The sequence below is a fragment of the Eleginops maclovinus genome, chromosome 19 (genome assembly GCF_036324505.1).
Source record: "Eleginops maclovinus isolate JMC-PN-2008 ecotype Puerto Natales chromosome 19, JC_Emac_rtc_rv5, whole genome shotgun sequence".
Lineage (NCBI taxonomy): Eukaryota > Metazoa > Chordata > Actinopteri > Perciformes > Eleginopidae > Eleginops > Eleginops maclovinus.
The window spans coordinates 8,498,164-8,515,238 of record NC_086367.1 but is presented as its reverse complement, the minus strand read 5'-3'; the positions used below and the strand labels follow the sequence as shown (position 1 = coordinate 8,515,238).

Below are 17,075 nucleotides of genomic sequence, written 5' to 3'. Positions count from 1 at the left end.
ATAGCCCTGACCCATCCACCCACTAGACCTCTAAAGGTGGCCAACCTTTGCTCCCCACGTGCATCAATAAGCCTTGACCCATGACCCTGTCGCCAGTTTACCGGTTTTCTTTCCGTGGACCGCTTTTAGTAGGTACTGACCACTGCAGAGCGGGAACACCCCACAAGAGCTGCAGTGTTTTTTAGCCATAACAATTTGGCCGTTGTCAAAGTCGCTCACATCCTTACGCTTGCCCATTTTTCCTGCTTCCAACACATCAACTTTGAGGACAAAGTGTTCACTTGCTGCCAAACAGATCCCACCCTGATATTGTAAAAAGATAATCAATGTTCTTCACTTCACCTGTCAGTGGCCATAATGTTATGGCTGATCATTGTAATCTTAAACATTCAAAACGATAGCTAAAACTCAGTAGAAAAGCCCCACACTTCATTCCCAGTGATACTTTAATATAATGCCTTTCTTTTGAACAACTTAAACTGAAGCTGGTTCTCACAGAACACACACACATACACACACACACACACACACACACACACACACACACACACACACACACACACACACACACACACACACACACACACACACACACACACACACTGCCCTTGGTGTCCCTGTATCCACGCTGAAATCTTACCCAGAAGGTGAAAAGACACGCACACACATCTTTGTTTGTGTTTGTTGTTGGCTTTCTATATAAGGGGCTGGGATTAAACTCATATGGATGCAAAGCACAGCAAAGAGGGAAAACAATCTGATGAGCAAGAGCCATAGAGAGAGACAAAGAGAGAGAGCAGTGCATCTGTGTCCCAGACTTAGATATATGAGGCTGTAAAACCTCCACAGCGCTCCACAACAGTATTTACATACCATTCCATGTGCCTGCATGTTGCAGGGCTCAAGGTCAAATGCACATAACTTGTATTCTTTAATACGAGGGGAAGGCCATATGAAGTGGTGTGTACCATGCTGTCTCTGCCTCCCGCTCTTCCTTTCTCCCTTGTAGGAATTAATTGATACTACAGGGAAGCATGCAGTATATTTTAATTGGTCCTACGGTGTACTGATTTATGTGTTTAAGAGTGTGTTTGTGTGAGAGAGAAAGGAGGGTGGTATATGATGTGCTGCAGCATTCATCTCTAAGGTCTGAGCTGCATTTAGTTGCCCAACCATGCTGTGTGTGTACTTGTGGGGACGCAAATCTGATCAGCCTTGCACAATATGGGGACAAAAAGAATTTAGATTTTGCCATTAAATAGTTTTTTGTAATGGTAAGGCTTGGTTCATGAGCCATAGGACATTTATAAAGTGACGCCTCCATATAAATGCGGAATTTGTAGGTTAATACAGAACAATATTTTGGTATCAGTTGTCTTGATTGTTGTATTGACCAATCACGTCAGTGTTTAATTGAAGGTGAAGTATGTGTCAGGAGCAAAAGGAGAGGAGCACATTGGCCAAGAGACACAATCATTTTCCCTTTTGCTAACACTCTAAATAATAAAGTTCAACACATCATGTCTGTTAAACTGAAATGGCAACAGCAGGAAGCACTTGAATGTAGCATTGACCTTGGCCTGTGCTTTCCGAATGTCATTCTAGTTAAGGAAGGTCAATCAGATTTGAACATGAAATGTGACTTACCAATAGTTTGTCATTAACACTGAGAAGCAAATGCTGTTGTTAATACAAATGGTGTATGACACAATTATTTTGACAATATTTAACAATTTTAAAAGCATTTAAAGTAGACCATTAATTTAAAGGTCCCCATTATGCACTTGTTGCTGTCTTGTATACATAAATATTTGACTCACAAAGTATCACAAAATACAACCCTCTCTTTTCTTCCTTACCCACACGGGGGTACAAACGAGCTGATCCAGAGTTGCTTCGGTTATGACGTCATAACTGAAATGTGGGCTGGCTTTAAATTGAACTCCTGGCAACGTCCCGCCCACGTGACACGTCCCAACCTATCGTCCGCAATATGCAGTCGGGAGCTGAATCCCCTCGAGGCTCACACAGCTCTGTCTCTGTGTGTCTGTGTGTTCAGCAGGATGTCTGCAGGAGGGACTTAGAGTTGTTGTATTATATAATACATATAATGTCACTGTTCTAGTGGTAAACACTGAGAAGTGTTTCAGAAATAATGCTGGATGTGGTTTGAAACATGATATGGCGACTGGCGTTTAATCACGGCAGCGCTTAGCTGACTATCTCCGTTAGAAACTTGGAGCTGCATGACGCTCCAAAAGGGCGTGGCCAACTTCAGGTCACCTCAAGTTTAAAGTGACACAGAATCATGCTACAATGGGTGATCTGTTTGGTATTTTGAGCAAAACACTTCACAGACATGTTTACCCTACAATATATTGTTCAAATATAGCATAATAGGAGACCTTTAACATCTTATTATTATTGGCTATAGTCTTTTTAGTTTTTTTTGTTTGAGAATGTAAGATAATTACCTCAAATCTTTTGTCCAGGTTGTGTGTCGGTATAACTTGGTGTCATAGAAACATCAGATAAATCTTTAAGAATACATTTTTGCATAAAATGTATTCTTGATTTTTTCTCCCATCTTTTGAAGTGTAGTTATGTTTGGAAGAGATGGCTGCATGGCCAGTATGGAGAGGAGAAATGCTTAAAGATAAACCAAGTTTACACTGGCGGTATATTGTATTAAAAAAGGCTTGAAAAACGTACCTTTCATTTTCATGCTTTGGTACATCTCCAGGCAATGAATGCATGTCAATGTGGTGTCCTTCGAAAACAAAAGGACGAGCTGTCTGTGTGTCTGTGTGCATCCCATGCCCATGACTTGCTGCTCCTCAGGAGGGCAGTAAAAGCTGTCCCTCAGCAGTCATGAATTTACAGCCCTTATAAACACCGCTCTTCCCTCTCTCACCCCCTCCCTTCCCATCTCCCCGCTCCACCTTTTCTAATAGGACTATGCATATTTGAGACTTGAATTGAATTTCAAAAGCAAACTTTAACTTTGTCTTCCCTTCCCTCCCTTCCCTACCCGTCATTTCTTTTATCTCCTGCAAACACTCTCACCTTCTATACCACACACTCTCTCAAACACTGGCATTGTTGCTGCGGCTTCAAGTTGACAAATGAGTCCAAGAAAATGGAGTTGCTTAATGGATGAACCCCTTTAAATAAATGGCATAATTTTGTGTACCTCTAATGACTGCTGCTTTAAAGCTGTGATGGGCTCAGACTTCCAAACCTTGAGCCAGACCAAGTCTTTTACCTCCTTTAACCCAGATTTTTTTTTTCTTTAACTGAAAAGCCATACTAAATCAAGTCCTTAACAGGAATAAAGGAGCGTTTCAAAGCCAAGGTTATGTTTAGCTTATTGCCAGGACTCTGACTGCGCTGACATATTGCTTTTAGCATCGACAGGACCCAGAGTTAAAAGCTCTGTCTTCTCACTTGGGTTGTGCCTGTTTCTTATAGTATAGTGTCTACGTCTACGTCTACATTGCAGAGCTTCTAAGCTTTTCCAAGAACAAACAACTGAAGAAATACAAGCAATGAAATCAATGCCAAGGGGGGGGGGGGATAAAGCAAAAGTTTGGGCTCCAGTGTGTCAGGCCTGGTGAGGTCCCTATGGCTTGCGCACAGAATACATATTGTAAGTGGAGTGCAGTGGAGAATCACAACGCCACGGAGCATGGGGCGAGGAATCAATACTCTACAGAAAGTAGTATGCAGGGAGAAATCAAAGCTAAGTATGCAGTAAAAGCTACCACTTCTTTAACAGCACTGAGGCATCCCTGCATCCCTCTGCTGTGTTTGAACACCAGATTGACAGAATTGGGCTGCTGGATTTGCCAATAAGTACTCTTTGCTGAGCGACGGTTGTATGCTATTGTCACTTTTCTCAAGTAATTTTCTCAAGTAATTCATAATTGGCTTCAGCTACTCAATTTCTGTAAGTTTAACATGCTCCAGGCAAAGTCACACATTTTTTTGAAAGACATTTTTATGCAGGCATCCTAATAGTGACCAAGTAACCCGACAAATGACATGCACAAAAACAACCTCTTATGGCTGGTGATAGTGACACTGACACCTGCTGTTAGTCTTGGTTATAGAAGCTTCCTACATTTGTAAGAATTGTATTGTAACCAAGGAAAGTATTTTAAAATCACACAAAATGTAATATTTAGAAGAACTGGGGACATCTGTAGGTGTAATATCTTAATTTTACCAACGTGATCTCAAAAGAAAATGAAAAATGTTAAGTGAATAAATTGCTTTCTTCCCAGTGAGATACACAATATTTATCAAAAGCCCAACACTTATGTGCACCACAGGTTTAGACACAAAGACAGTTGCTAGTGTCCTCATTAGTAGTAGTTACTTAAGCAATAGTTCCTGCTTTTAACATGTAAACCACAAATCATCCATTTATTCAACCTTTAAGACCAGTGTTCTATCAAGCCTTACAGAGAGAAACGGGCAAACATGATCACCCATAATAATTCTCAGTGCAGATTGATAAATGGCGAGGTGTCACAGCTGAAGGATACATGGATGCAGCATAATCACCACCATCCCAGTAATGGTGATTTAAATGTGTTTTCCTTCTACAATGTCTTTATTTACATTGTTTTTGAAACTGCTATGAAGTGTTTCGGGCCGTTGTAGTGGGTGTGCGCCTGTCGGCCACTGTACAGGCAGGATTTAAATCATATTTTATTCCTGTCCAAATAACCATTTGTGTTTTTTAATATGAGGGACTTTGAAATGACTAAGTTAGCTAGCTAGCTTACAGCAGATCTTCAATAAAAAGGGTATCATGCGATCACATTGTTAAAATAAGCCAATCAATCTTTCCAAAAACAGTGACAGTTGGTGAACTTTGTAATCTCTGAACGTCACATTTTAGTGTCCCCGTTTCCGGTGTGTTTTGAGCTTCTTGCATCTTTTTTTAATTTACAGCATTTTGTGTTTGCAGCGCTTTGTTTATGCAGCACTTTTGGTAAACGCTGTGTATGTTTCATCAAGTTGGTGAATGTTTTCTAAAGGCTACGCATGTGTTGTCAAGTTTGTGATGATGATTCTTCGTTTGTATGTGCTTTGGCAATTAAAAAAAAAAAAGTACATCATTTTTGAAACTGCCAGGAGTGTTGTGGGCTGTTGTAGCACAGTTGCACCTGTGGGCCACCGTACGAAGTAGCTTACTGAAAAGTAGATTTAAAACATGTTCAAGATGTGTTTCAAATCCATGAAGAGAGAATATGAGCGACCATTTCTCTTCTAAAATGACATTTTAAAATCAAATAGGCCTTTGCATTTTAAATGTTATAATTGTATTTGGGGATTTTGAGACCATACAAGCAAGTAACATGTGCTCATACCTTTGCATGCATTCCCAGACATGATCTGTAAATGCATGTAGACGTTTTAAATCAGTTAAGGTATGATTTTGAACAAAGCAGTCATGTGACATTTAGCAGACATTTAGCAGTTAGCAGTGTGAAATGTGACCAACACGCTCCATTCCCTAAATTTGCAGCATGTGGAGGAGACTGTTTGACGAACCTATTTTTTCTAATTGACTGTGACTGTGTGTGTGTGTGTGTGTGTGTGTGTGTGTGTGTGTGTGTGTGTGTGTGTGTGTGTGTGTGTGTGTGTGTGTGTGTGTGCCTGTGTGTACTTGTGTCTCTGTGTATTTACAGCGTGCTGTGGGAGCCCATGGGGGATGGCAAGCGTGTGATTTCATTGGCTGATAACCATGCGCTACTCTGGGACCTGCACGAGAGCTCCACACAGGCCAAGGTAGGACAAAAACACACACACAAACACACACACACACACACACACACACACACACACACACACACACACACACACACACACACACACACAAACGTACTGTACACCCCAATAGATACACGAACTCACACACCATATCACACAATAGCTAACTCATTATTTGATAACCACCATATCGTCTTGGTGTTATCAGGCGCTCACATCCTCTCTCTGTGACAACAGAGTCCACTATTCATTTTGTCTCACACACTCACACACATACACACACATGGATACACACTCACACAGTATCTGGGCAGGTTTAAAAGATGTGGCCACTTTAATATAATTCTGGTCAAGTCTCTCCCACACTGATAGTAATAGTCTTGTTTAATAAGTAAGAGAAAAGTAATTTACTGTATTTGTTTTCACAGTTCACTAAAGTAGAGCTACTGAAATGTCCTATATTTTCTGATGAAATGTACAGACACTGCATATGTGGTAACATTATACCTATAAACGTATGTCATGATGGTTTTAGACGTACTTGACAAACTTGGAACATATCATTTGAAGACCATGGGCATCTATATGATGTTATAGCACGTTAAACCCACAGGATAATTGTTTTAGGTGGCCGAGAACCTTTTTAAAGAAGCTCATGAATTGAACCCATGTTTCAACCAGAGAAACAACAGACTCATTTTACTTCCTGTGCAAGATATAAGTAAGTATTGGGCGTAGTATCAATACAAAGTTTACATAAGACGGTTCTTGCTGTTTGTTAATGCTTAAAACAAAGTAATGCTGTCTGTTTCCCTACTAACAAAAAGTATGAGATAAATAAAAATCAAAGTGTATGGATAAGGCAAAACAAACGAGCCTGACCTCCGTCTGCAAGGTGATGTTTTTGGCTCCGTAAGTATGTTTGTCTGGCAACTCCAATACAAAAATAACTACTTTTCATATTTTAGTGAAACGTTGTGTGTTGCCAAAAAAAAAACATTGCATTTTGGAGTGGGTCCGAATATATGATTCACTTTGGTTTCGCAACTTTTGGCCATTTGTGCTGCATTTATGTGGAGTTATTATCAAAAGTAATTCTTAACTGGAAAGATGAATGTGTAAGCCAACTGAAGTCAGAACAATATTTCTGAAATGTCAATCTATGGGTTGCGTACATGCTTTCATCAATTTGAGTGCCTCCTTATTAGCATCCATGATGTTTTCCACATAGCGACTTAAAGCTCCTGCACACACCAAAGTTTAAAGAACAACTCCCCAACTCATCAATCCGTACCAATCTCATGAACACAACATCACAGTAACTCCTGGAGGGAATTTATTCCAATTTGGCACACATTTTCACCTCGATTCAAGGAGGAACTGATTAGATTTTGGTGGTCTTAGGTCAATGTCACTGTGACTTTAGACCATGAAAAGTTTAATGACCCAGTTTGATCCCTGATCTTAAATGCTTTACTTCCTTCAGTTTCTGCAACAGTTACGACTGAAATGACTCTAGCCTCCATTTTTTGGAAGGGATACAGGGATTTGCATCAATTCAGCAGTGGTGGATGAAGTATTTAGAGCTTTAATTAAAATCAAAGTAAGTATTCATACTTCATTGCATGTCAAATTCCTGAATTCAAAATGATAATGAAGTACAAGAACGGAAGTCTTATCAGACAAATTAAGTTAAAGTATGTAGTAGTAATATTTTTATCATTGCATTCTAATCACCAATGATTCCATGTAAACAGCATTGTATTGCTTTAGTTGGTCAATCTGGACCAAATTGTAGATATTTGATTTACTTCTGGGTAGATAAATCGCTTATTGCTAACCGTGTCATTTAAAAAAAATAATTTCTAAATATATTTTTTGGGGGCTTTTTGCCTTTAATCGGATAGAACAGTGGAGAGTGACAGGAAAGTGGGAGAGAGAGTCGGGATGGGATCCGGAGAGGACTAAGGATCGGGAATCGAACCCGGGTCGCCGGCATACGGTGCAGGTGCCCCAGCCAGTTGTGCCACAGCCAGGGCCAACCGTGTCATTTTTGTGTCATATATTTCAACTAAATAGTAACTCTTGGTGTCAGACAAATGCAGTGGAAGAACAAGGATAACAGGAAATGTACAACCATGGGCTGAACTCATTTTTCAGGGCATTCATACTCCCTTCCATCGTATCACTATTATCCTGGAAAACCCAATAATGGCCTTTAAAGGAGTGAAAATGAATGTAACCGTGTGTAAGTACTTTTGGTCCGCTCGCTTGTAGTTGTGTCCTTCCTAATGCAAGGTGAAGAGGCTCTTCACTGTCTCCAACCCGCCGGCTCTGCAATTAAAATGTCCATTATGTATTTAAAGACTCAAGATAATGGTGTGTGTCAGGTGTGCATGTGTGTCAGGAAGGGGTGATAGAGTAGTGGTTTGTCGCTCCATGCTTTCATGGGTGTGTGTGTGTGTGTGTGTGTGTGTGTGTGTTGTTCCATTAGAGGCCGTGAGCATAGAAGAATCTAGATGGGTCATTGTTGATTCATGCTCTCATTGAGGGATTCACATAAAGGGCTGCCGGGTCACAGACCTAATGGATACACCTAGTGTGTGTGTCTGTTTGGACATGTGGGTTAACTTGATCTCAGTAATCCTACCCTTTGAGAAAGCTCCAGTTCTAGCAGTTGGGATACTTGCATGCACATACTCTCACTGTGTCTGTTTGCAAATCATTTATTCACATCTAGATCCATCAAGATTTCAATCACAGTGTCATTTTGGGTCATATACAGTAACGCTCCCCCCATTTGTTAAAGAAAATGCAATAATTTTATTTGTTCACCAGATGGAGCTGTTCATATGTTACTGCGAGGCGTAGAATAAAACACGCAGTGTAAACAGCGAAGTGTGGAGCGGTGCGTCCTGTTCCAGCATGACTGAGAAGTCTGCATTTTTTATCCGTGTTCCTTCCCAACATGGCCTCAGAGCAACATTGTTCCCGCTGTAGTATGCATGGATATGAGCTTCAAGCTAGCATTGTTCTTTCTGTGTCAGGAAAAGTTTGTTGACTACTTCACAATGTGGTTAAATTATTAGTACTGCGCACAGGCACAAAAATCTTCCCCCTTTGAGCTACATAGGCATTCCCAATGGGGTTTTACACTCATTTTATTTAATGAATACATACGTTCATGTATTCTGCACAATATGTTGTCATTAGTTCGAGGTGTACGGAAGAGAAGCTGGGCCACAAGGACATTTTTGACAGAACTTTTTGGGTCAGAATTCACACTTTAAATTCAGATTCCTGACTTTTGGGTCAGAGTTCTCAAATAATTCACTTTTAGTCAGAAAGAAGATTCCCATATGGCCCTAATCCTGTACTGTAGAGCTGAAACATTTGATATGAAGAAAACTAAATCTGGATTTCTGGAGTCATTATTTAGCTGGAAGTTAATCTTAATGATCATTCATTTAATTGTGAGTTTGTCCCTTTGAATATATGTGTCTACTGGAAGCTTTAATATCTATTTTATAGCTAAAAATCCACTTTGTATGACTCCATTCATTCACATTTCTTGCAGATTACAATCAATCGAGCTACAAACTATCATTTCTTGTGATGTCCCAAGTTTGCGTGAAAATGACACGAGAAACAGCTCTACCTGGTGGACAATTAAAACCAATAATAAACAACCTAATATTCAGTAATGGGGACTTTTGTAAGTTATTTGTTTCTGCTGGTAATCGAGTCAGTGTTTGTGTTTGAGTGTGTTACCCCAGTGTGAGGATAAACAGGACCATGCGTGGTGGTTGCTGATTTTACCCCTCAAACCAACATGGACGACACAGCTATTTAATCCTGTATCAAGGAACTTGGAGAGAGGTGCACAGTGGTGTAATGAGAAAGGAACAACGGAGAAAGGGGGAGCAACGGAGGACACGACTGATTGGAAAGATGGAGATTAGGGAGGCGGAAGAGGGAGATATGGATAAGTAGAGAGGGGGCTTGATGAGGAGAAAGGGAATAAGAAAGAGGAGAAGGAGCTTGGCAGTCAAGACAAATTCCTCCAGTGCTGATGAGAATGCTAATCTCTCTCCTCCCTCCCTCCCTCCCTCCTTCCTTTCATCCCACTCTTTTCTCTCCCATTCCCTCTATCTGTCAGAGGGTGATGTGTTCATCTCAAGCCGTGTCCAGCTGCAGTGTGGATGTGTCTCTCTCTCAAGGGTCTGGCCTAGATTAGTGTGTGTGTACGGTGTGAGTGTTTGCGTGAGTGTGTGTGTGTATGCATATAGAGGAGAGGATCATGTGCATAAGCTTACCGATGTGCATTGTTTGAAGGAGGATTTGTGTGTGTGTGTGTGTGTGTGTGTGTGTGTGTGTGTGTGTGTGTGTGTGTGTGTGTGTGTGTGTGTGTGTGTGTGTGTGTGTGTGTGTGTGTGTGTGTGTGTGTGTGTGTGTGTGTGTGTGTGTGTTTGCGTGCGTGCGCGGTCGCGTGTGCACGTGCGTGCATGGCTCATCAATTAGAAATGCTGGTGGTATTGAGTGAGAACATCTCCACCGGCTCACAGCACACCCACACACCTTGTCCTGCACATCTGCTATCATACACACACACACACACACACACACACACACACACACACACACACACACACACACACACAGCAACACACCTCCTGTACCGGAGAGAAGAGGAAGCATAAATGCATGGCGATTTGACAGATAGCTTTGCATTAGTGCCGCTTGCGTCCTAAATGAATGCGTCCCCCAGTGTTGTGTGTGCTGCCTTGTTAGGGTCCCTAATTTGGTTAGCGCTTTAATAAAGCTGGGAACCTGGGATGCACGGAGCTCGGGCATTAGCTGTCGCAGAGAAGGAGAATCCTACTCCAAACTTCCCAGCGATCGTGGAGTTTTTCTGTCAGACAGAAGGAACCTGATCCATTTACTGGAGGAACGATCAGCAGTTTTTCCTTTGTTAGAACAGAACCATGTATTTGTAGCTTACATTGTTTGATTGTTGTTTAATATTCATATTCTTACCTTATCTCCATGTGAATATTATTCTCTTCCCCTACCTCAACTATTAAAATGTCCAAATCCCCACATTTTCCGATTGTTTTTTAGCTGCCCTTTCAGATACAAATGATAAAAATCAAAATCCAGAAAAATAAATAAGGGCAAGCCATTTCGCCAATAGTATATTGTCTGTTTGCAATTATACAAATGTATCTATTTGCACACTTTTTATCACACTGAGTTGGCACTGATTGTAGAGACAGAGTTGAAACGGGGAGACAGAGGGGATCACTGTAGCAAATGGTCCCAAGCTCACTAGCTGAGCTATACGGCAGGCCTGATAGCTGGGTTTTTAACACAACATCAGAGAGAGACATTCTCCGGCTATCCGACAAGCTTTTAGGCTGGGTACTACAGTACACTTTAGGCTGCAATTTCTGCCAACACACACAAAGGAACGCAAGATACTCGTGGATAGCAACACAGAAACATAGATAAAACTACACTGTAAGCTATGTAAAGGTGTTCTGAGCTCAAGTTGTCTTTAATCAAATAACTTGTCTGATTGTGTGAGGATTAATATAAGATGGTGAAAAAGAGAGAGAGATTTAATCATGAAAAAAATCTTGGAAAATAAATGAATTTTACACCAAGGCCACAGAAGAATCCGTGCTTCTCTCCTCGTCCGATTGTTTATGTCCCACTTCCTCTGCCACCTTATTTCCTTTCATTCTTTTATTTTTTTTACCCTCTTTGTTCTCCTTCCTTTCATCCTTTCTGCTTTCCTTCCTCAGCCTCCCTCCCTCCCTCCCTCCCTCCCTGCTGCTCTGACGGCCTGTCTCTCTCTTGCCCGCACTGCCTCTGTCCTCTCTAGCTGAAATAATGAGAGTGTACCAGGGAGCTGTGTGGTGACGGGGCGATCGATGATCCCTGCTCCAACGGGCAGAGACGCTGGAGAGAGGGAGGGGAGAGGGAGAGAAATGGAAGAAGGAGAAAGATAAGGATAAAAACCCCACAGATAGTCAGAGAGCAGGGAAAATGGAGCAATGCGATGCTGCTTTTTAGAATTGTTAGATGCATCATAGAAAATAATCATTCCCAAAGCCGACCCGCGGAATTAATTGGATTCCATTTATAAAGTAGCTTGATGAAATGATATGCTTTTTTAAGTCCCTGTAGTGTTTTGACTTTGATAAATATCCAATGAAAAGCATGACATGTTGTTTTAAAAGCCTTAAATGTGGCAATTTAACCTGACTGCCTTTCAGCTGAACTGCTCCAATCATTTTGTCAGTTAAATGTTGAAATACCTAAGAAAGTGTAATTAGTGTGAATGTCAAACCAACCTAAACAGACTATTATGACTCCGTTTTCAACACTCACCATTCTTTAATCCTCCGGGGGCTCATCTTGCTCTCAACAGTTGATCTATAAGTAACTGTGAGCGATCCAGTGTATGGATCCCTGCTCTTGGACCAAGGGGAGCCGGGGGTCAGGGGGTCTGCTGACTGAGCAGCAGGTCACAGAACAGACAGGTCCATGCTGTTTCCTCCCAGCGCCCACGCTGGGGGGGTCTGGCTGTATGAAATGAGAACAGAACATACTGATCCATATGTCGGAGCGCACTGCAGCAAAGTGGCTTTACTTATGAAGAGAGACACAGAGAACACAGAGCAGATTCTGAGAAAATATTTACAACACTACTGGTGTTATCAGTATTTTAATATGCTAGGTAAAAGTTTATTTTTATAAAACATGTTATTTAAAGTAATGTTTTTTCATCCATTCAGTGCATACTGACTATCTTAGCAGGTTATTTAAAGCTCCAAATTAATATTTTGGCTATTTAGGGAAAGGAAAACAAGCTGAAAACACAACATCTGACATCAGATAAGAATTCACTACGAATGCCTTGTTGGCAAGCACTTTACTCATCCAGAAGAAGCATACAAACAGAATTTATTGTACTTGTTTGCTTTACTGTCCATTTGAAGAATTCATGTCCAATTTCAACACAAATCTTTGTTCGGTTATGCTTTCCACCAGCTCCTTAAAAATGTCAGGCTGCATTGCGTAAAATAAAATCCCAAATAATGGTGTTTTTCTTTAAGTTGGAGAAAAAGGGAAAATCTGATAAAATATGAAATATCTTTAATAGAAAACGGTTTTTTTTCGCTAATTTAGTAACAAACCTCTGAACCTTTGGTGTCAAGAAAAAGAAAATTAATTTGGGATGGATAAATCACCAACTGGGGATGGCAATACTAAACCAAAAATGTTATTCCCATAAAGAAATGGGCTCAAATTAAGCCAGTGACAGCTTAAATAAATGTAATGTGATTTTCAATCTTATATTACCATCGTAGACTGGGCAGATAGCGTAGAGTGGGGTTTTCCCAGCTTTTTTTGGAAACCACTGCCTGAAAAACAAGTTAATGAGAGCAAAACTAGCCTGCCAGAAAACCAAAACAACAAGCTTAAAGACACTAAAAAGCTCTTGAGAGAAAATAGAAACTGCAGAGCTTGGTACATTGAGTGTGTCACCACAACTCACTGTTGACAGGAATTTGATGAATTGTTATAATAACCTATGTTAATTTATGCAGCTTTGAGTCTTGATCAGAACGAAATTTAATCTTGAGTGAGACATTTAAAGTAGGTAAAAGTTCTGCGTGCACATTTTTCAGATTGGCGTATATCTGCAGGCAGTTGGTGTTCCAGTAATGGCCAAAATATTACCGTGGTGTCACACTGAACCATTGTAGTGTTGAAGGTGGCCTGCAGAGAAAATGACTTCTAATAAAGCCTTATTATGCTGATTGAGTGCCTCGCGCCGACTGAACCCGTCGCACAGATTTGGATGAAACTCACGTCCCTGCTCTGAGATGGTAATGAAGGTGTTGCTGTCCTCTGCAGGTCTCCAGCACTGCCACCCTGGAGGGCAAAGGCCAGCTGAAGTTCACCTCGGGCAAGTGGAGCCCCCACCACAACTGCAGCCAGCTCGCCACGGCCAATGACACGGCCATACGGGGCTGGGATCTTCGCACCATGAGGTGAGCTCCTCTGGCTGGGCCTGGTCAGGAAATACAATATTTTTTGTATTTTCAAATCGGAGATTGTTCCTGAAAATCCTGATATTGACACTTTAAATGACCATTATTTAAGGTAGAGGTTCTTTATTTTCTTATTTATTTCACAAAAACCTCTCCTCCGTAAGCACATGAGTTTATAAAACCCCATCAGCCAATGCTAGAAACGCGAGCTTGAAAAAAAGAAGCTTCAGTCATATTGAACATTTTAAAACATGAGGCATGTGTTCTGTAAGCTTTGCCACTCAGTATTAAGACCTTTTTTTTACATGACACATTTCCACATGCACCTGATTTTAAAACCAGTCGGATGTTTTCCTACAGCCTGGATTTAAATCTGACAGCAGTGAGTCATGTAAGTTATACTCTCAGAGCTTAATAATGTGTCATTTTACATGTAATTACAAGACATTTCAGTGCAGCATGCTGAAATATACATGTAATGTGACTCATCACGCCGAATGAATGCTTTACAGATTTCTTCTTTTGCTTCAACTTTTGTACCAATCACAAGCCTTTATTGATCCTCTTGGGGAGAATTAAGTTTTCCACGGACCAGAATGTAGGAATACTCTGTTACAAGTAAAAGTCCTGCAATCAAAAAGTTACTCTAGTAAAAGTACAAAAGTATGAGCATCAAAATAAACTTAAAGTATTAAAAGTCAAAGCACTCAATATGCAGATTGGTCCATTTCAGAATAATATATGATATGTTTTATTATAATTATTGATGCATTAAAATGTTCTCAAAGCTGGTAAAGGTGCAGCTAGTTTTAATGACTTTGTATACTGCAGGGTAGCTTGAGAATTTACTCCAGGTGAAACCAAACTCTTATTTAAGTGTTGTTTATATTTCACATCACTAGTTCAAATCTGCAAAATAACAAAAGGTAATAAATAAATGTGGTGAAGTAATAGTATGATATTAACCTCTGAATTCTAGTGGATCAGTACAATGTAGAATAAAATGGAGTACTTAAGTACTTAAATACAGTACTTGATTAAATATTACTTACCACCGCCGCATGCATTGGAATACAGCTATAGGTGCACACATGTAGAGGCAAAATAGAGAGGCGCCTGCCAGTCTGTCAGCTGCCATGGAGCAGTTGGGGGTTCAGTGCCTTGCTTAAAGGCCCCTCAGCAGGGCACCTTTCCGACCACCAGTCCACACTCCGTATTATTTTGGTCTGAACCGAAGCCAAGTCCCTACAGACTGAGCTCCTGCCGTCCACTAATATCCTCAGTGGAGACGGTGGACTGAGCCTCTGTCAGTGTCCCCCTGTCTTCATATAAAACATTTTGTTAGCCTGTGGTTGTTCATGAATGTAATGAAGTGTGAGCTTCTCCGCAGCCCCTGATAAAGTGCGAGGCGGCCGAGTTCTAATGTTCCAGTTTGACATGGAGCATGTGTACTACCCCACATTAACCTTGTAACTGCAGGTTATCAGCTACCCACCTCCCAACCTCGAGCTGTGCGTGTGCATGCATTGTGTGTGCTTTGTTTGCATTTGTGTATGTGATGAGCGAGGTCAGCAAGTGTGTACGTGTGTGCTCTTCCAGAGGAATAATAATCACCTCGCTATCCATCGCAGTGATAACGGCAACGTGCCGAGGAGATTGAGTGGGGGGCCCCGGTTGAAGGAGAGGGAAAATGTATATAATGTATATATATTTACAAGATGTGTATCACAGGCCCAGATAAGATAGTGCATCCATTGATATCATTCCCCTTCAGCCCCATAACAAATTACCGAGTTCATGCACGCTCCATTTTGGCCGTTCTCCTCCCGCTGTGCTATTTTGAAAGATGCAACAGTGCTGATTTGGCCGTCGGCACAAAGGGAAGGAGGGGGCGGCAGCACAGGGCTTGTTAGCACAGACTCATCTCTGATATCACAGTACTACTGAAAGATATATTTTGGACACATTTTCCCAAAATTCAGCTGGTATCTTTGGAAAGTTTGTCATCCACGTAAAATTATTAAATACATTTTTGTGGTCTTTCTAATTGTTTGCCATGAATCGATAGGTATCAATAGGTAAATTCAGCTTAGGGGCATAATCACCTTTAATTTGAAACAAGATACGTTTACTAAATGCTTTCCATATTGTTTATTACACAATATAACATTAGATACTGATGGGAGTAACACATCAAATGCAAAAGAAGGATATACACAAGTAAATTGTTGGGACAAAATTGTAATTGTGAGACAAAAAATCCACTAGTGGATCAACACAAAATAAAAACTAATAATGAAATAAGCAACTAATAATTGTTTCCAGATTGGTTGCTTTTCTTCATTTTTTTGGAAACTTTCCCTCTATGTCTACTTAATTTCTTTTTAATAATGAATAATTAAATATATAATAATACAAATAATTGTCGATTTCATTAACATAACAATCAGCATGTGAATCAGTAATGTATCAAATATTGAGTTTACCTAAAAGACCCAAAACAAGTAATACAAAAAAGCCTACATCAAAGGGGCCTAATATGCTTATTTTGGGGTTGATATTTATATTTTGTGCCCATCTTTTACCTGCTTTAATGTTCAGAAAGCTCTTTATTACACACAAAAAAGCATAATAGGGCTCCTTTTAAAAACAAGAAAAGATTCCTATAGCTTCAAATGACCATATAAGTAACAGCTTCCTGATTTCTGTAGGTCTTTTTTTGTCATTTATCCAATAACTGAATGAATCTGTGTGCGTTCTTCACTCAGACAGAAACCAAGGGCATGGAGTGTTTGCCTGAGTGTGTGTGTTCAGGCGTGCGCGTCCATGCGCTGGTGTGAAGTGGTTGCGAGTGAAAAGCTTGCAAGTGTGAATGAGCGTTGAGTCACGTGTGTGTGAGTCTGTTTGAGTAAGTGACTTGCATGTGACAAGTGACTGTGTGCTCTCCTGTGTTCACTCTTTGCCGTGTGTACCTCTCTGTTAGTGTGTGCGCGTGGTGCGGTGAGCTCATGCCTCTACATAAATGTGACCTGCTTGTAAGTGTGTGTGCTGTTTCTGTGTGTGTGTCCAGTTGGTGTGGCAGCTGTGTGATGGCAGCCTTTCAGCACGCTCCACTGCCTCCTCAGATGACCTCTGAGATGTCCCCTCACACCTGCACAAACACATAGGCGCACACAGGGAAGTACACAGATACACACTCTTCTTTTCACCCCCCCTTCCTTCCCT

At 40.8% G+C, this 17,075-nt stretch overlaps 1 protein-coding gene across 1 annotated transcript in view; it reads left to right on the top strand.

Moving 5' to 3' along the window:
- eipr1 (EARP complex and GARP complex interacting protein 1) overlaps positions 1-17,075 on the top strand; it is a 44,227-nt gene that overhangs the window by 12,594 nt on the left and 14,558 nt on the right. The window contains exons 5-6 of the mRNA XM_063908495.1: positions 5,703-5,802; positions 13,714-13,850. Of these exons, the coding sequence (XP_063764565.1) occupies positions 5,703-5,802; positions 13,714-13,850 (237 nt within the window). The remainder of the gene's footprint in view (positions 1-5,702; positions 5,803-13,713; positions 13,851-17,075) is intronic.